General features: G+C 40.4%; 2 protein-coding genes across 2 annotated transcripts in view; both read left to right on the forward strand.

Annotated features, from left to right (window-relative positions):
• Positions 1–79: 79 nt before the first annotated feature.
• LOC145441638 (WD repeat-containing protein 64-like) overlaps positions 80–20,440 on the forward strand; it is a 29,492-nt gene continuing 9,131 nt past the window's right edge. The window contains exons 1-23 of the mRNA XM_080319548.1: positions 80–396; positions 1,027–1,157; positions 1,609–1,705; positions 1,912–2,018; positions 5,785–5,814; positions 5,884–5,937; positions 6,670–6,832; positions 9,132–9,240; positions 9,302–9,442; positions 9,511–9,587; positions 10,065–10,249; positions 14,429–14,513; positions 14,585–14,733; positions 14,959–15,082; positions 15,147–15,332; positions 15,788–15,882; positions 16,132–16,320; positions 16,379–16,521; positions 16,729–16,942; positions 18,684–18,764; positions 18,830–18,972; positions 19,820–19,938; positions 19,999–20,185. Coding sequence (XP_080175674.1) covers positions 237–396; positions 1,027–1,157; positions 1,609–1,705; positions 1,912–2,018; positions 5,785–5,814; positions 5,884–5,937; positions 6,670–6,832; positions 9,132–9,240; positions 9,302–9,442; positions 9,511–9,587; positions 10,065–10,249; positions 14,429–14,513; positions 14,585–14,733; positions 14,959–15,082; positions 15,147–15,332; positions 15,788–15,882; positions 16,132–16,320; positions 16,379–16,521; positions 16,729–16,942; positions 18,684–18,764; positions 18,830–18,972; positions 19,820–19,938; positions 19,999–20,185 — 2,969 coding nt within the window. The 5' untranslated portion in view covers positions 80–236. The remainder of the gene's footprint in view (positions 397–1,026; positions 1,158–1,608; positions 1,706–1,911; positions 2,019–5,784; positions 5,815–5,883; positions 5,938–6,669; positions 6,833–9,131; positions 9,241–9,301; positions 9,443–9,510; positions 9,588–10,064; positions 10,250–14,428; positions 14,514–14,584; positions 14,734–14,958; positions 15,083–15,146; positions 15,333–15,787; positions 15,883–16,131; positions 16,321–16,378; positions 16,522–16,728; positions 16,943–18,683; positions 18,765–18,829; positions 18,973–19,819; positions 19,939–19,998; positions 20,186–20,440) is intronic.
• On the forward strand, positions 10,263–14,422 carry LOC145441640 (uncharacterized). The gene has a single exon (XM_080319550.1). The coding sequence runs from the start codon at positions 11,230–11,232 to the stop codon at positions 11,680–11,682; it is 453 nt and encodes a 150-aa protein (XP_080175676.1). The 5' UTR covers positions 10,263–11,229; the 3' UTR covers positions 11,683–14,422.

Raw genomic sequence — 20,440 nt, forward strand, 5'->3', positions numbered from 1 at the left:
TCCTCACAATAGGCCTCGCTATAGCATATATAGTGTGAAGATATCAGTATCAGATGAAGAAACGTCGCGCTAAGAGCCGTAAACAATGCAAAGCCCTCGTAATGGGGTCATATCGATTACAGCTCTTCGCTTGATCAACGTATGAAGCCGACTTATTTATGTTGGTTAGGCAACAAGTGCTGTTACAGTATAGTCGTAGATATTACGAATCAATACGTTAGCTTTGACTTTTGATAATGATGGCGAGCACAACGATGGAGTCGGCCGAGCCAGCAATCAGGCCTTTATCAATGCGTTCTTTTCGAAGAGATTTGGACAAATTCGAAAAATACATTGCCCGAATTACTATGCAGGATTCGGACGCAAGCGTTGATGAAAAGCGACAGAAGATAAACGGTCAGTCGTAAATGTCAGTAAACTGTGTGTAGGCCTTCTTTCTTGGAATGCAATTCCATCATTCGAAGTCACGGATACTGAGGCATCGGCTGTAGTGATTATATCATACCAGCGTTCGCAATGATTGACCTAACAAGGTTCTGTTTATGGACGCGAACTTCCAAATTGCCGGAGTTGACATGCCGAACACACGAATGCGAACTATATATTCGCACGATCCCTACTTATACGTACTAACCACCAGACTGCAGCTCATAAGACATCCAACAACAGTATATTGATTGTGACTATACGTTGAGTGTTTGTTCAGGTCAACAGCTTCTACTTGAATAGACCATGCAAAACGCTGAATCGTCCTTCCATAATGTCGACTTGAAACTATATATCAGCAAAGACATTATTAAGGGTGTTTCATTCAAGTTGGTATTGCGAATTAAAAAAAGATATAGCGGTCCCAGCAGGCACCTCTACAAGCACCGGAACAACCTTTTGTGTCGATGGTAAAATGATTGAGGCGATGACAGATAGGCATATCATAATTTGGACAATTAAAACAGGCCCTTTGTGTTAAGTTAATGTAGCTGTCACTCTTGAACCTGAAAAAAAACGTTCCAACCTCTTGACTTTCAGAGAATCTGCGATATGAGCCGTTTTGCGAAAGAATTCGGAAGTATTTTGGACCGGACATAAAAACAGAAGATGTTAAAGCGATATTTCGGAAGATTAGTACAAATCCAGATGTGAAGATTGATTGGAGTGAGGTATGTTCGACATGTTCTTGCGGCCGCATAACGAATTACACGAGTGTCTCGCTGAAATCGGGGCGTCTCTCTGAAGTCACTAAGTCAGTCATCATTTCTTGACATTTTGTTATAAGGTCTGCGAGTACACTGAAGAATTTCCTCAGTGTTTAGCGCCATGAATGTGTACTTACGGTAGTGCCACTAGGGCTGCATTTAAAACAAACGATGTTTTAAAACACTTTGTAACATGTTTTAAACAAATGCCATTAAAAAAAATTAAACATTGTTTACTTGAGGCATAATTGTGTATTATACTGTCGAAAAAACAAGTGGGTTGAGTCTACGGACGATTTGCAACCAATATAGTCCAGGTATACGTTGTGGGGCGGCTGGAACCCTTGGAATCGTCGAAATATAGGCTATATTTCTTCTGCTGGTTTCGTCACCAAATACTGTTCATTTTCGTAAGGTCTTCGGATATTTTCAAGCTGAGACTGAAGATGGCGATGGAGAAGAGAAAAGCGTCTTTGCAGTGAGCAAGCGAAAGAAAATCGGAGAAGCTGCCGGTATGATCTTTATTGTGTGAGATCGAAATTAATCCCGGTTCTCCTTACAGACGTAATATATAGTTCTTGAAGTACACATTCAACCATTTTGGGGAATGTAGATTTTACTTTACGCATGGCCTATTTGTATGTATCGGGTAGAATCGTAGACGTTGGTGTTGAGTACATATGCGAAGATTGAGGATGCATCGGCTGCTTTATTACAGGAGATAAAAAGCGTCGAGATATAATACAGTGCATCACGTATTCGCCGGATTATGACTTATACGTAACTGCATCACAAAAAGGTGCAATATCAATTTATAATGGAAAGGTAAGGAATGTGTGGAAATTGTCGAATGATTGTCTATATTTTCAATCCATAAGGGAATAATACAATTTGGTATTGCGTATCAGGTGTATGTCATTTTAGCAGTATGCATTTGTACTGCCTGAACTGTGCATAATTATATACTATACACTCATGCGTCCTCTCAGTCCATTGACCACATGGTCAGTACGAATTTCAAGAGAACGACCGCCCTGTCAAGTATGACTGATGCACTACATTTCCTGCAGACATCCAACAGTCGTCGAACATGTCTATTGTCCAACTTGATGACGAAATACAAGCAAATGCTGTTATACGGCCGTAAACCAAACTTTACGCTGATTGGTCGAGAGACAATGGCCATGGATACGACGCAGCAACGGAGGACGCTGCATTTACTTCAACATATAGTCGGCACTACGATGTATTCCTATAGCCGTGTAGACTGTATAAAAACGACAAGATTACAGATGTTTATTTCTTCATCAATAATGAAATTAGGAAAGGAAATAAAATATTTAATAACATATACTGAAATATAATGCCGAAATACTACTGTGTTTATGAATGCAGTGCCACCAATGGCAATGAACTGGGGAAGAACAGATTTTTCCATTCATTTCCTTCCAACGGTCCAAGGTCAAGAAGGCTTGGGAATGCAGAGTAATAAGGCAGGATTTCAAGCCTACTTCCACAAGCTTCATTTACTCCTCATCGCCGACCTCACTGCAGTTGCACTGACTTAAAAAGTCCAGAAATCACAGTGAGGCGAGCTACAAGTCGGCAGCTAAAGTGCCGATGAATCGCGAGCCGATGCATGAGAGAGTGGAAAGAATGTCAAAGACAAGAATAAATGCATTGATCAGTTCGAATACTGTCATGTCGTGGAGCACAAAGCCTTAAACAGGCTAAAAGCACCACTGTTGTGTACAATATTAATAATAATAATAATTTGCTCCTACCAATTTTGCAAGGAAGATTTTGCTGCTAGTGCATTATAGATATACCAATACAGTCACGTCTAAAGAGAGGTGCGATTCCCAGTCGCAATCTCCGTGGTGAAGCAGAAGATTTTGCGCATTGCAAAGAGGCGGACCCTGAACTCCATGCCGTGTCAACTGTCTTCCTGCAATGTTGTGGATGCTGCACATGCAAATCTTACATTGTCATCTGGTGATCCTGATCTAGAATCGCCATCGTGTAGCCTTGAAATGGAATCTTCAAATCCATCACCGGAATCTTAGGGTGAGAAGCCAACGAAGTCAGTCATATGCAGATTAGCTACCTAAGCCCACAGAACATCAGAACAGAGAGGATGTGCAGAATGGGGCAAATACATAGGGCTCTTCGACTCACAAGTAGCAATTTTGGTAGGGTTTTGGACTGCTTTGAGGGGAACAAGACAGCAGGTACTCCATATGCAACATCTCTTTTCAAATCACTTCAATGACAGTACAGTATGAACAGGTATTCAATATTGTGGGGGTTATTGCACGACGAAAGCGCCATTCAAGACTACTAAGCATCACGCATGTGAATGTAGCAAAGATTGGTCATGTTCTTTTTCCATATGGATATCTGGGTGCTTCACATGATAGAGTGATTCTAGCTGAGCAGACCTCATCTTCACTGGTGTGCTTGAGGTATCGTAACAGCACATGCAATGAGTTCATGAAATTTGAACTTGGGCAGAAATCACAGGAAAGGAGTTTTTATTTGACTGCTGCTAGATAATTACGAGTAAATCACTCTTATTGGCATCGAATTCAGGCCCAAATGTATGCCACAAATAGTCCTGCCTTCTTATACTCTGCCTTCCCAAGCCTTTCTGTCCTTTGCGTTGGAAGAAAATGAATGGAAAGATCTGTTCTTCGCCCCAGTTCATTGCCATTGGTGGCACTGCATTCATAAACACAGTAGTATTTCGGCATTATATTTCAGTATATGTTATTAAATATTTTATTTCCATTCCTAATTTCATTATTGATGAAGAAATAAACATTTAACTGTAATCTTGTCGTTTTTATACAGTCTACACGGCTATAGGAATACATCGTAGTGCCGACTATATGTTGAAGTAAATGCAGCGTCCTCCGTTGCTGCGTCGTATCCATGGCCATTGTCTCTCGACCAATCAGCGTAAAGTTTGGTTTACGGCCGTATTGAATAAATACTATCCTGCGCTTGTGATCACCGGACCATGAATTGCGGTTATATTATTTTTCACCCTCTCAAGATACCTAATGTACAATGCGATAAACAAGACAGAATTATATGTTTTAATTGCTCGCAATCTTGTACTGTTTTGTGATGATAATAAAAACAACCAGAACCAACTTCGGTGGTTCTCAACCTTTTTGTCTTCGCGGACCCCTTCTGGACCTTCACAGACCCCCGCGGACCCTCAAAGTTTTAGTTCAATTTAACCTGTATTATCGTGCAACCGTCATCTGTCCCGTGTAAATATCAACTGTAGGCTAGTGATAAGCAGCATCAAAATGACCATTCTCGAAAATAACATTATAGCCTACTATTTATGTAGAAATTTGGAGGACTTATTATTTCCAAGCGAATTCTGTAGCTAAATATCTCGATTTACGCGGTCGTATCTTGAAAATCCGCGTCGTCTATTTGATATGCACGAGTGCCGAAAATCCATTTTCACAAAGATAGGTGGTGGGGAGGTGAACGCAATAATAACGCGCCACGCTTCCGACGATACCTTTGGGTAAGATCGCAACATACATGATATCAAAATTGAGATACAAATTTTTAGTGAACATAAAACTTCAGCATAGTCATTTCTATCCAGCAGCTCATCTTAAAGTTATTCTGGAATGGCGGTTATACATATCACAGGAGAAAATGGATTCTTGCAAACTCAAAACAAGAATATGTTTGTATCAATAGGCTATTGGCAATTTGGAAATTAAAAAGAGTTTGCATATTATAATATTTCATCTCCGACGGTCATTCTGTTGATGCAAGTGATGAGGTTTTAGCAATTATGAAGCGAAACTGTCTCGTGATTTCTCTAATTAAAAAATACTAATTAAGTTATCAACCCTTTTGCAAATTTGAAGGTTTCGATGACCCCCGGTTGCGAACCGCTGCCTTTAGGCAGCAAAATTGAGAAACAGATTTCTGAATGAACGCCCAGCCTAGCCATTTCTTCTAGAAGTTATTCTTGAATTGTGGTTATGTATATTACAGAAGAAAATGAATCGAAAATGTACATTTCTAGCGACTGCTTACTATAGTTTGCTGAGACTGACAACTTGTAAGCATTTCGAAGTTACCCTGATTGATCTTATACTACTCCAACTTTTTATTTTTTCACAAACCCCGACAAGACATCTTCATATAGCAATATGTTTGAATCATTAGGCTGCTGTCAATCTATCAATTAAAATTATTTTGTACAGTAGGATATTTCATTTCCGACGGCCATTTTTTATTGTGATTCGTGAAGTTATACCAGTTATGAAGCGAATCTGTATCGTGATTTACCTAATTGAAAAAATACAAATCAGGCTATCAATCATTTTGCAAATTTGGAGGTCTCGCGGACCCCTGGTTGAGAACCACTGAACTAGATATAATCCCGATAAATCTGGACAGGTCAGCAGCGTGGCGAATTTGCTGCAAGAAACCTTTTTAATTGCTTGGCTCCAATTAGTGAAGATGATTTTATATTGTATCTTTTGAACACGTGTACTGTGACATTCGGTTTTCGTGCCGGTTATGAACAGGTCTTATTCCTTTTCAGCTTCGACTTCAAAGTTGCATAGATGTGAATGTAAGTAGTGCAATATCTAGGCCCAATTCAGGCGAGAACATGAACGATCACAGTTTGAAATATTTGCAGGAGCCCGCGTGGATGACGAGTTGTGCATATTTACCGCGGCTGCGCAAAGTTATTGTAAGTCTCCAAGAATATTTACAAATGACCGTCTGCGGCTTTTATTGCCATTTGCATCGCGGTTCTGCAATCTTCTCTGTGTCATTTTCTTTTCATTTCCCGTGCCTTATTTGTTGCATCTAGGGTTGCATTTCAACAAAAGGTTGTTTATAACACTTTCTTTAAAAAAATTGTTGTTTTTTTAAAGGTGTATAATTATGCCACAATTGTGCAAATACTTTCCAAAGACATGTTGTATGAGCCTTTACAGACGACGATTACCACCCGATATAGCCGACTTATACGATACGGGATGGTCGGAACCCTCGAAATAGTCGGTTCAACAGCTATAGTATGTATAGATATAGATCATTGGTACGAAATTAATTTTCTGATGATGATGGCCGCCGACCGTAAAAAATGTTACAAGACGATGTAGTCCTGGTTAAAGTTATTTTTGATCCGTATATGACAGGGGTTGGAAGCTTATTTCGTCAAAGAAGCTATATTTACTCTATATTTTCAGTTGTGTATATCAATCCACGATGATGTGACAATTGAATATGCGTGACGTCATGCCTTAGAAAAAAATGAAAATAAAAAACAAGTTTTAAACAAGGGCCTTGTTTTAAACAAGTTTGTGTTCAATGGATTTTTGTTTTAAATACAACCCTAGTTGTATCTCTCATTTGTCGATACAAACTTTACTTTGTTCGATCGTGAAACATCTCAATAAATGCTGTATTCTTTTAGGCAACTACGGAAAGGACCATAGTTATTTGGGATCATCGAGCAAAAGCTAACAACCAATCAAGCATTTACGTCATCAAACCACTCGAGCATTCACCTCAGTGCATGTGTTTGCTTCCACCTAGAGATGAGCACGTTGACTCGGTCTTAATCGGTGACGATGCAGGTGTGATTCGAGTCCGCATACGGTCATCAGTGTGGAGAGGAGTGGCAATTATTAGCGATTTCATAGTCCTCTCAAGTTTACCTTTCCATCGACCCCATTCATAAACCATTTAAATACGCAATACGCATTGTGCGCCATTGTCGTGATGTGATACTCGATATGGCGTTGTAGAGGATTCAATAGAGTGTTCGCTGTTGCTACTCAACGGATTCATTTCAAACTTCTGCGCATATGGCCAAGGGATTGTACGAACCCCTGAAAGAATCTGGTTAGTGTGAACGCAAACCTTTTTAAAAGGTTCTAGCTATGTGAACACCTATAATGTCCCGTGACGTCACATTGTTAATTCGATTCCTACAGTTCAGTGAAGTAATATAATAATGTACACGATAACTAGCGACGACTCAGGCTACAATATCAGTGGTTCTCAACGGCCGGTCCGTGGCAAATTTCCTGCCGGTCCGCGACAGATGCTACAGTTTTATATCTCAATTTCAAAATGCGGGAAGATGGACGCTTGTCCAATAATTAGGGAACTAAAACATCAAATTTTAAATTTGTCGAGAAGTTTGGATAGCGTATTTAACCATGGTGTCGTAACAGACATTTCATGATCTACTTTGGCCGCGTGCCACAATCGTGCAAGTCCTGTACGAAACTGTTTAAAAGTAGCCTACAACTCGTTTTGGACAAGTTATACGTGAAAGTTGCGTAAGACTTTTAAACAAGCGTCGTTAAATTCCGACAGTGCAATTTAGTGAGACTATAGCAGTATAATAAGGCCTTGCGCACATCATCTCATGTTTCAAGGATAACCAACAATCACGATCTAGTTGTGGGGTCGGCAACTTCTTGTACGCGGCGTGCCAAAATATGTCGATATATCAAAATATTACCAAGACGCGTGCCAAGCATTTTAGTTCAGTCATATTTACCTTCACGAGCTTGGAATCCCATCAACCACATATCTGAGGCTGACAAAGGCATCGGATACTTCTGCGATTCCCAAAGTATGGGTCGCGAAGGGTATAAATTTTGGTCGCTACCGCCCCAGAGATCGTTTATTGTAGAAATCCTGGTCATTTCGGTGCCTGGATTTATCAATATCGAGTTTATCGACCGTATTGGCCAACATGCAGCGGTTGTTTTATAACGAGATTTTATCGCCGCCGATGATTTTGGCAGCGCACTTCACGGAGTCGTGTGGCATACTCACACCATGTCTTGGCATCTTTATTGCAGTGCACACGATATTAAGACGCCGTTCTTTCGTAATTGCTAACACGGTAGGGATCATTTCTATAAATTGTTTCATATATTACTTTGTCTATTAATGGGATACCCACATCAAAATCAAGAAATCCAGTATCACTATATCTCGCAAAGCGCGGAAAATTTTTTAAAATATATAAAATCTGTCCCTAATGACTCTGCGTATGCCACTTGATTAAATATATAATTTTGGATCAACTTCAAGTATTTTCTATTTTGAACACTTTTGTTTTACTTTTTGCAACAAACATGGTTACAAAATCTCGTTTGCGTCAAATCATTAAGCGCGCCATGAAAAATCATCTCGCGTGCCACTTTGGGCACGCGCGCCAGGGGTTGTCGACGTCTGATCTGGTTAATGGCCCTTAACAGAACTTCGCGAACTTCGCCTTGCATAAACTTCAACGGAATCATTCGGAAATATCTACTACCAAAAGTTTATTACATTTGTCGTAATTAAATATAGGGTCGACTTTGAATTTTAAAGGTTTACCGGTCCGTGACGTTTGTTTTCAAGTTTTACAAACGAAAAGCGGAATATTTCGAGCAACTTTTGTAACTAAGCACACACAGAACCCCCAATCAACAAGCCGAGCTGGCATCGTGTACGATATATACGATTGTATATTGTCTTGAAACTTGAATTATAGCCAGTCATGACGTGCGAATTCCGCACTTATTGTGTGACGTGTAGGGTTGCATTTAAAATAGAAGTATAATTTTAAAAAATGTTTAAAATATGGTCCTTCTTTAAAACATGTTTCATATTTTTTTTTTGCCAGGACGTCACTAATAATTCGCCAGAGTCCTCAACTGTTTCTCTATATCTATACATTGTACTTAAATTACATCGTCATTTTAGTATTAAGGCTTCTACTTCCGCCGCCGCTTCAACAGTTGTTGAAGTCGAAATGCTTACTTCTTTTACGTAAAGCCAATTTTGCATGGACGTAAGCAGTTTGTGGCCTCCTCCTCTGCACGTACAAAAATAATAACCATGGAACCCTATACATTAGTATGTTTTCAGGATTTGTGAATCTGGTTAAATTCACTCCGAACGACTTCGCGACAAACTCAAGCAACGATCCTAACAGAGGAATGACGAGTCAAGTAATTGACCCGATTTCGTTGGCGATGTGAGTAACTGTATTGCGCAGTAATTGTTCAAAAATGCATTTTATTGGATGTTGATTTTAGTCCAATCGTTCGTCGAAAATTTCATCCTGACTGGGTACTAAAAGTCGAGTATCTTCCCGATCTAAAAGCTATAGCGTCTTGTTCGCCCAGTGATAAGAATTCATTCGTAATATCAGAATTTAAAAGACTCTTCGACACTCAGTAAGTATACGAACCAATTTTAAACTAAAATGAACTCACAATTATAAAGATTCGTTGATATCCTGCAGGCCAGTGAGCGAACTTTCTATAGCCAAGGGTGTTAACTCGTTTGCGTACTCGGAAAAATCAAACATATTCGCCACTGGTGAGTATATGCCGTTACATTCTTTACATAATAAAGTGAATCTCGGTCTCTCTGCCAAATTTTCGGTTAGTATATACTATACACTGTACAAATTTACACAAGTAATAAGATATAGAAGGACCTGTGTCCGGCAAATTTTTCGGACGCAAGATTGGAACTTACCATTCAAGTTTTCTTGCGGTGCCAGAACAGAATGAGACGCATGACAATAAAACCCAACTGAACTATAGTGTAAAGGTTAAGCCAAATCCTTCAATTCGATTCAGCTCCGATTTTGATGTGACCGTTTTACCATTTACTGAATGTGTTTTGTTGAAAGACAGGCCTACCGATCTACCCAGAAATATAAATTTGCGCTATCACAGAAATGGCATATGGCGGTCAAGTTTGGTGAATAGATGATTCCCAACTCATGAATTCTGTACGTAACACCGATTTACCTTCTGTGAAAAAGTCACATCTACGTATAATATGCAGGTGGTGTGGACAAGATTATCCGGGTGTGGCATCCAAATATACTATCCCGTCCGACCGGAAAGATGTTGGGTCACCTCTTCACGATAATCGCGGTCGTTATCAACGATAAGGATCAACATATCATCAGCCTGTCGACGGCACGCGTATTTCGCGTGTGGGACATCCACACTCTGATGTGTCTGCAGGTGCGGTCGCGATTTGCAACACAGTAGGTGACGCATTCGGGGTATTCATGCTTTGCGTTCATTTTTTAATTGTCTGGAGTATTTTCATGTTTATGGAAGTACCAATGTTAGACTTACTTACGTTAACTACCTACTGGAATTTCTTATTGGACGACAACTGTGTCATCAGTTTTTGAATTTCAAACCCTCCCTTTGACTTTGAAATTTGACAAGTATCAAGTAGTTACTTGATATTGATCCCCTATGGCTACCACTAATCGTGAAAATCCAAATGACATATAGAAGATAGTAGTTTGTGACAGATATTTTTATGAAATCCAGTTACACTTACGAGGAATATATTACAGATAATTTTCATAATTTCTTACCATCCCCTGACTTTATGTCGATGTAGACAATGTAATCTTAACTTTGCACATTGTATCGTGGTAGCAAAAGGTATGAGCGGATATGAAATGAAATACGAGCGAATCGCATTAAAAAAAATTGGCGCGCACGTTTCTCATAAAGAGTCAGGGTTTACCAGCTACCTTTTGGTCACACGGCCTGCTATACTCGTGCATAGACGATGCTCAATAATTTCAGAATGCCAGTATTAATCACACTACACGACGTAACCAACCACCATCCCAAACTCTGCGGCGAGACAAAACCTGCCTTATCTCTCGGCGACAAGCATAGCATCATCAAAGTCATTATTAGTGATAAGACATGGTGACATTGCACCTGCTCCAAATGGAAGAAGGGTAACTAGATGCTGCTATTATCAATCCATTTCGCACTTCACCATCATTAAAAGAATTTGCGACTTTGGTCGTGCGACGAGGAAGTGATTTGCGATTAAGCGCCGCATTGATTTGGATATAAAAAGACGAATTTACTCATTAGCTGCTTCAGAGCATTCGAAACGGTGCAGCAATCGGTAAGATCACTAAAGCGATCACTAAAGATAGGCCTACCCGATACTATTCAACTGCAGAATGATGAGGAAACTGCGTGTCTACGATGGACGGCCGATGCCTTACGTGAGGAACCACGGACCTATTTTACAGCGAAGACAATTTGATAACTATTACAGAGTATTTCCGTCGAACAGAGAAATCGCCAGCTTACGGGAAAAGAACAGGGTTCAACATTTAACGGCGCAACTTCTAACGCTGAAATCGTACATTCCGGAGTCGTGGTTTCCGGAAGGATGCGAACGCCGGAACGCGTCGAAAATCGTTATTTTGCGCGCGGCTATTTCCTACATACGATACTTGACGGACTTGCTGAACAAGGCTGGCGTGAGTTCGGGGATCGCTGCGACCGGGAAAGAGAATGCACGAGATCCGGAATTACAAGAAGTAACGGAATATATAGATGAGGTTTACGAAAAGCAGTGCAAGCCGAGATGCGAATCGCGCCCGCCCGCAGTTGCTTCATTTCGCTGACAAATGTCATCTGTGGCATTTTTTATGGGACACGTTATTTTTGCTATTGTCATTACCATATTGAGCCTATTTATGGTCTGCATCTCCACACATTTCGATATTTCACGTTTTTGTTGTTATTCCACGTGGATGAACTAGAAATACCCTCGCCTGCAACGAATCCCTGTCTACAATGTATTCGCGATTCTTTAATTTTGATTTGTGTGATGGAGATGTTCGTGTGATGATATTTCTAATAAAGTTTATTTCTGCTACATAAAGCTGTGTCGTGTAGGGACTTGGTATCATCATCCTCGAATTCACTCTTTAAATATTGCGATCAATACAAAATAGTGACGGTTTAGGGAGCTCCCCACGTTACTAAATGAATTACTGTGCGCAACCGTTAATTAACAGTGATATTCGTGTGTCTCACCGCCTAAGGTGGTCAAAGTTGCTACTTGCTGCCAGTGTTGGGATCAAGTCACTACCTTCGAGTCACGAGTCATTTCGAGTCATTGCACATTTTGACTCGAGTCAAGTCAAGTCAATCTATTTTCGAAGCTGACACGAGTCAAGTCAAGTCACTCGATTTTTGGAAGTGTCTCGAGTCAAGTCGACTCAAGACAAGTCAAGTCACGAGTCAAGTCACATTTCGAGTCAAGTTGGCTTTTCGAAGTATGAGACATGATTACGTCATTGCAATTTGCTAGCTGTCTGAACTAAAGATTGAGTGGTCATTGATTCCGAACCGATTAACGAATATAGAGTTAAATATAAACGCCAACATATACGTAGAACTGTTGAACTGCGTAATTGCATAGCCTCAGTTTATAGTTACCAGCCAAAATAGAGAATAGAGACACAAATTGATGAGTTGCAATACATTACCCATTTACAAAAAGAAATGATACAATACGAGGCCGCGCCAATGGTTGAGCTTGAGAATTATATAAACTATATTCGAATTCAATTTCAAAAAAACAATAGGTTTGGTTAAGGTAACAACATAGAACCGAAATAAACATTCGGCTATGTTATTACTTTACTACTAGAGTCACGACAACGTAAGCTGTAAGCTTCCATTACTTCGTTAGCGGTCAATTTACATGTGAGAGAACAATCGAGGTTCAGTGAAACACATGATCATTGAATGATTGGTCGCTCTCACGGGTTACACCAGCGTTTCGCGAACAATCCGAATATATGCAAGATACAGTGATTTTTATCGACATCGATTACTTGATGACTTGAAATTGACTCGTGAATTTTGCTCCGAGTCACGAGTCAATCCACATTTCTGATACGCCGAGTCAAGTCAAGTCAAGTCATTTTAGCAATGTGACTCGAGTCAAGTCAAGTCATGCGAAAAATGTGACTCGAGTCTGACTCGGGTCAAGTCATGACTCGAGTCATCCCAACACTGCTTGCTGCTATACTAAAGTACAAATGAAAGAATAAATTTCTACTCAATCACAAGCAGGAGTAGCAATTTTATGACATGTCAAAACTACTAAGTATAAAAGTAGAAAATGAAGATAAGTACTTAAGTAACTACTTTGAAAAATAAGACTTGGCCGACGGGTCGCATATTATTAGATGGCCACAATAGAAATCGCAATGTACACCTTCTCAACAAACGCAGAATGACCATGACACTATACCTAGGTGCAATTTCCGAACATATATTTAGTTACCGTGATACAGAGGTGCTTTCGCGTGTAGTGGTCATGACGATTACACTCATAAAAAGTGATGTAACTATATCCCGACACTACTCTCGATTTTACAAAATCCAAAGTGCAAAATGTAAGTAGTTCTACATAAAATACTGTCAACTATAGAAGTGGAAGTAGTCTAAAAACAAAACCACTTTGGTAAGAAGTACAAGTATGAGCAAAACCTACTTGAGCATCTCGAAAAAAGTAAACTTACTTCTTTACTGACGACCTCTGATCTCCACTGCAAAACTTTTCTATTCGTGATTTGAAAGTGGTTGGCTGATATTGATATGCGGTTTACTAGTGGAACCTACATCTCTATAGAATAATACGAGCTAACAAAGAACTATAAAACTGTTGTATATGAATAATGGATTTGTTGCGTCACGGTTCTGGAATGGATCCAATACTGGTAGGAATGATTAGGAATGAATTATATTCTGAATATGGTAAGCGAGTGGCGCAGTTGGTTAAGCACCGGCGTCACGACACCGTGGTCCGGATCCCGGTTCAGATCAACTTCTATATGTGTCAGAGGTTTATCCAGGCCCCTCGTCGCTAACCTCACTGCCGTAGCAGTGTTTCAAAAAAGCCCACAATGACGGTAATCCATGGCAAAAAGTCGGCAGCAAAGAACAAGTTATACGGGCGCATGAAAAAGCGAGAGACTGCTGGGTGAATGGATGCGTGGCTGGAAGTCGTCCGTAAAAGAAAGAGTACAAAGGCAAAGACAAAAAGACAACTTCATTATCATGGTGCAAACAACCTGATTAGGCAATAAGCGCCGAAATTGTTCAATAAAAACAATACAAACATTCTGAATTCTATTTCTCCGACATACCAAATTAAGTTTGCTATAGGCGGCCAAGTGAACATATTATGTCTGATGTAGGCCTACTTGTAGATGCCACCAGGATAGTGTATTTCTAAAAGTCCGTGTATTTATTGATGCCGACACAGTTGAAATGTTTTCGGGTTGATAGATTCCTAGAACAAGAAAGAATTCATGACAATTAATATATAATTTTATAATTTGTCCATTTCAGGTTTTTACCGACAGCGAAACTAAATCGGGCGACCGTAGAATATCTTGTCTGTTGTTTGACAGCCGCCACGACAGACTTTTCACAGGTAACCCACCCAAAAATAAATTCACGTGTTTGGATACCAGGCCATATCCAGCAAATATGTGTATTTTCAAGGCTCGAGTAGCATCGATACGTGGCCGATGACGCGAACTGTTCAAGACACTATGTCTGTCCCTCACACCCATGATCATCCTTTGTCGGTGCTGATAAAGAACAAAGCAAAGAACCAAGTCCTTACAGCGTGCTCGGAGTCGGTAATGAAGGTATCAAGATGTATTCGTTAGCTGGTATAAATCAACCCCGTTTCTTATCCGTCATTACATCTCACGGCCACTCTAAACTTGTGAAGTCGTGACGCAATCGTCACGTCATGTCAAATACAAATTATATGTATATGCTATATAGGTCTTTAGTTACCACCCGAAGTTTCCCTGCTGGCTCTATGTAAAGCCTGTCATATTTTCATGTATTGTTTCGATGCGACCTAGGTATGGGAGGTAGACACTGGTCGACAAATGTATCAAATTCTGGAGGCTCACGGAATGGGAATAGAAGTGACAGCGGCTGCCGCCGACCTGTCGGGAACACGCCTGGCATCGGGAGCGTACGACGGTACACCATATCTCGCTAACTTTTTGCGTATATAGTAATGTTTCATCGTAGTATATTCGCATAGGTTCCATAAAAATATGGGAGTTTAGCAGCGGACAAGAACTGAAAACATATTCACTTGATCCCCCTCGAGAGGACGACCAGACTGTTATGTGGATGACGTATCTGCCATGCTCAGCGCGAGATAGCGATGAGAATCAACAGTCTGCGGACATAGACGAAACCCCGCAATCGGGAAACGCTAATTCGGGTAATTGGAATAGTCTAATCGACTATATTGTCTGCTTTGATGCTACCAATCGACAACAAACCGTAAATACATTTTCCGATATTGCAAAGTTGACGGTGATGCTCCAATTTACTGCTCGAACTGTTCTTTCCAATTCTCAGCTGTTTGCTGACGATTACCCCTGACGCGTGTCAGCCGAAAATATTCGTGTTCATTTCAGACTTCAATATGAATATACTCGTGGCCTGCGATATACTATTCAATCGAACTGGGTAATAAGTACACCAGCGCCATTTCTGTCCTTCGTATATAGGCCTACTCAAAAGTTACATAAGTTTACTTGCGGATCTGGAATATTTTGTGTAAAGTTCGTGAATATCTGTGGTTCATTACAAAGTCACAATTCACGCAGATGTCTCCTGTAATTCAACTATCGTTATCTCGTTATATCGTTATCGTTGTGTTATCGCAAACAGTAAACTACAATAAGACGAATGATTCTGCTGAAGATCAAGAAGGGAAAAAACGAATTGTAGCGGTTGGCTGGAACAATAAAGTGAAAGAATTTGAGGTATAAATAAAGCGATAATTCATACGACGATAAGCTGACGAGAGAAGTCGCTTTTGACCACAACGCGAAATATTTTTTATAAGATTCTATCATCAAATTGTCGTTGCTATTTCCTGTGAGCAAATGAATAGTAAGTTGTATAGTATGACATACAATTTTTACAACAAAGTATCCAAAATAGCAGCTATCATTTCTCGGGTGTATCCTCACGAAACGGACAAGAGTACTTTGAGACTTTTGTTACGACAGGAAACGCCAGACGACTCTACCCAACTAGTTTTCGTCCGAGAATTCAGCAGCGTATACGAGTGGCCCCCAACTCCGCAAGTTACCCCAGAGCCAAGCGAGTTCGCTGATGAAGCGGAGAGGGATGATGACGATGTGACCAAATCCAAGAAAGTAATCAACGCGGGCGACGAAACACCAGTGCCGCGAAAAGTATGAAAATAACTCGAAAGGCAGTATAAATCAGTGAACCGACACTTCCAATTTGCAGGAAGAGTTATTGTTACGTCATGAGATCACGTGCTGTTCACTGATGGACGACAGCGTGCAAGCGGTGTGCGAGACGCTTATCACGGGGTGCTCCAATGGGAATGTAATCTTGTGGAATCACAAAAAGGGAGACGTGGAGAACGTGTAAGAACCATGAAAACAATTATATAGGCGATTTTGCCTGTGTTCCAGATACTCCGAAGGGTTTTAGTGGAATATTCGGGAAAGTTTTTCAAAAAGCAATAGCGTCCCACCGTAGATAGGCACACGGCAGTAAATATTGCCATAAATCACGGTTTCTTGCCCAATCTAAACTTCGAGGATTACTATAACTTGTACGCGTTGTTGCAGGTTCGAGTTGGAAAAGGCTGAGTTGCCGAGCCGATACGACAGCCGGGAGATACGCATGAAGGATCAGTTACCGTACAGAGTTAACGCCGTCGTCGGGCTTTGCCACCGGGTTTACCGTCCGGATCCGGAAGAACTAAAGAAGCGACGAAAACTGAGAAAAAAGAAACTGCAAGAGATGGAAGAGGGGATTGCGGATGATCAGGATATAATAGAGGTAGGACTTGTGTAAGGCTATAATTCGTGCCCTGTAAGTAGGTTCTTTTATAACGACATTCCTTTCAATGCTGGCCCATAGGCAGTTAGGCACCTACTTGCAATACTTCCGTAACCCATAATAATTACTTTTACTTATTGCGATACACTATTAACAGTCAACTACTAACCACTACTAACCACTATTAAGGTATTGTGCATTACAAGGCAGTGTTGGGAGCAAGTCACTACCTTCGAGTCACAAGTCATCTCGAGTCATTGCACATTTTGACTCGATTCAAATCAAGTCAATCGATTTTTGAAAGTGACTCGAGTCAAGTCAAGTCACTCGATCTATGGAGGTGACTCGAGTCAAGTCGAGTCAAGTCGAGTCAAGTCGAGTCAAGTCGAGTCAAGTCGAGTCAAGTCGAGTCAAGTCGAGTCAAGTCGAGTCAAGTCGAGTCAAGTCGAGTCAAGTCGAGTCAAGTCATGGGTCAAGTCACAATTCAAGTCAAGTTGTCATTTCGAAGTACGAAGCATGATTAAGTCATTGCATTGGGCCAGCTGCTTGATATTCAGATTGAGTCGCCATTTATTTAAATCGAGGGATGAATATAGAGTTAAATATACATGCAAAATGGCTCGTGCATAGCTCACATGTAGCCCATAGCTCACGATCACGAATGCGCAGTACTGCTAAACTACGTAACTGTTGCATAACCTCAGTCTTTAGTTATTCTCCAAAATAGAGAATGGAATACGAAACCTCAGATAGGGGAAACGAATTGATATTACACATCACCTAACTACATATTCATGAGATTTAACCCTGTGCCAATGCTTGACTAGTAATATAAACTTGTAAACTATATTCGAATTCCATTTCGATCAAACAAGATATTTGGTTAAGGTGATCAACCAGCACCATAATGACCAGTCTATAGAACAGAGATAGATCCCTTGTTATTATACTACTTTACTACAGCGACAACGTACGCTGTAAGCGGTCAATATATTTGTGATAAAACGATGTGGGTTCAGTAAAACGCAAAATCATTGAATGAATGAGATTTGTCGCTCTCACAAAAGTCACGCCATCGCATCGAGAACAATCAGAACATTTGTAAAGTATACAGTGATTTTTATCGACATCGATTACTTGATGACTTGAAATTGACTCGTAAATTTTGCTCCGAGTCACGAGTCAATCCGCATTTCTGAAACGCCGAGTCAAGTCAAGTCAAATTATACGAAAAGGTGACTCGAGTCATCCCAACACCGTTACAAGGTAACATTTGGGATTCATTTGCTCATACGCGAGTTTGTTTAACTGTCTACCGCATGGGCAACATAGCCCCGTATCAAGACAACTTACAATATAGCTTCGCATATAAATACACCTCATTGTATCACTACCAAATCACTATTTACCAGTTTCAGCATGTATTTTGAAAGCAGTGTGTAGCGATATTAGAAAATATGATGGTTGCATAGTCCTACACATCTTCTTGGTGCTTCTAATTTAACACCAAATTCTGTCTGTTCATCTTACATCCAACTGAAATAGGTTTCAACTGCATGGAAAGTAAATGCTTTTACATGTAATTGAGTGAAGCGCGGACACCTAATATAAGCAGGAAATGATACGCGAATAAAAATGTTGAGATTTTACTGCTTTAGAATCCATGATCTCTCCATACAAACCCAAACATGCTACAATTGTTACATGGTTAAGAGTAAAGTTGCACTTGTGCATTTACCAGACTGAAGCTGAGGATGCCCCAGAAACCCAAGAGAAAAAGGAAAACTACGATGATCCAGCGGAAGAGATGGACATTCCGGCAGTATGCTCTGTTTTCCCTATTAATACCAATCTAATCAGGTACCAATCACATTATCTGTCGTAAAGGGTTCAGAAGCGGGAGACGAGGACGACGATGTGAAAAGCTTTGAAGAGCGGCAATTGCTTGAATTCGATCAGGAGCCGATCAAAATGGTGCGGGTTGATTTCCCGCCCACAATTGCTTCCTGTCACCAAGACTGCAATGTCAGGTTAGAACATATCTGGGCCTTGTAGATAGCCTACAATACCCTGCTTAACAAACGGTTTGTATTTGCTTCACAACCTACTTCCCATTTTTGTTCGCACAGAGTGAACATTTTCGTTCAGACATGTAAACAGTATAGGGAATTTAAGGTGACGACAAAATGTCGGAGTTCAACGTGCGTTGCAAAGTATTTGCCCCGCCGGGACAGTAACGCATTTAGTGCCATCTGTGAATATATAAGAACGCAAATCATCATTATCCATGCATGAATATTATTACTTTGTCAGTCATAGCACAGGCTTACTACATTACACTCCATCAGAGTTGGTAAGTAACGAAGCATATAGGCTACTTCTACTTTGGATGTAGGTTTTGTCTAGACTTGCAGTACTTTCGCAAATGGTTATGTTTTAAGGCTATTCTTTCACTTCTACTTGAACAGATTTTGCGGTAAAACTATACTTAGATTTTACGATATTGATTTGAAAAGTAGAAAGTAGTTTTAGGATAAGTATCCAGCACTTATACGAGTAAAATTGTCAGAATAAACGCGCAAAATAGCCCCTGCATCACGTTAACAAGCAATGTTTTCGAAAATTGCACCTATTTGTAGTGACAACTCATCTTACAATTTTAAAAGTAGGTTAACTGTTAAAAGCTAAAACCAAATCTACTTTTTTGGAACTACTTACTTGAGTACTTGTACATCTGCGATCTTTCATTTTCTACCTACTTGAAAAGTAGTTTTGATATGCCTCGTTAAGTCGTCACTACTATTTGTGAATGAGTAAAATCCTTCTACTTGTATAGTAACAATGCTGACTACTCGATTACCTCTGCACTCCCTTCAGGTTATGGTCAATGTCCGGGGATTTATTGCTATCGATGGCGCCCATGACTAAAGTTGCTTCTCCACTGACATCGGTATGCCACGACGAAAACGCGGAGTATCTGATCGTGGGAGATGCGAGTAAGTCGTCGTAAGCGATAGCGACCTTTGCCAGACCCACTTACACTTACACTATGACAGAGGGATACATCACGATGTGGAATCTTTCCGAGTTTCTACAAAGACCCGCCGCAACGGCCATGGCGGCGAATGGGGAACTGGCGCGGCAAATCATCTGCTGGCGAGCTCATCTGATGAAAATAGTGGCTCTGGCGTACGCAGATGATTCCGGCGCTCTTATTTCTGCATCGACCGACGGTTCTGTCAGGTATGTTATCTACTTTCGGAAGCTGTTTTGGAAACGAAATCTTACTCTTGTCGATGTGTTCAGGGTTTACTTTTGTTGCATTTACGATACAAATGGCTGTTTTATAGTGTCGCACTGACCTTCCTATGGGATAATTCAATATTTCTAAGACTGTTATATACATCATATCCCCTTCAAGGCCACATTCATTGCGGTATAACAACTGTGTGCCCGATATTAAGAGTTAACTACACAATAACAAGTAGATTGGTTGCG

Source organism: Botryllus schlosseri, chromosome 6 (genome assembly GCF_051294905.1).
Source record: "Botryllus schlosseri isolate E-star chromosome 6, Bs_hap1, whole genome shotgun sequence".
Taxonomy (NCBI): Eukaryota; Metazoa; Chordata; class Ascidiacea; order Stolidobranchia; family Styelidae; genus Botryllus; species Botryllus schlosseri.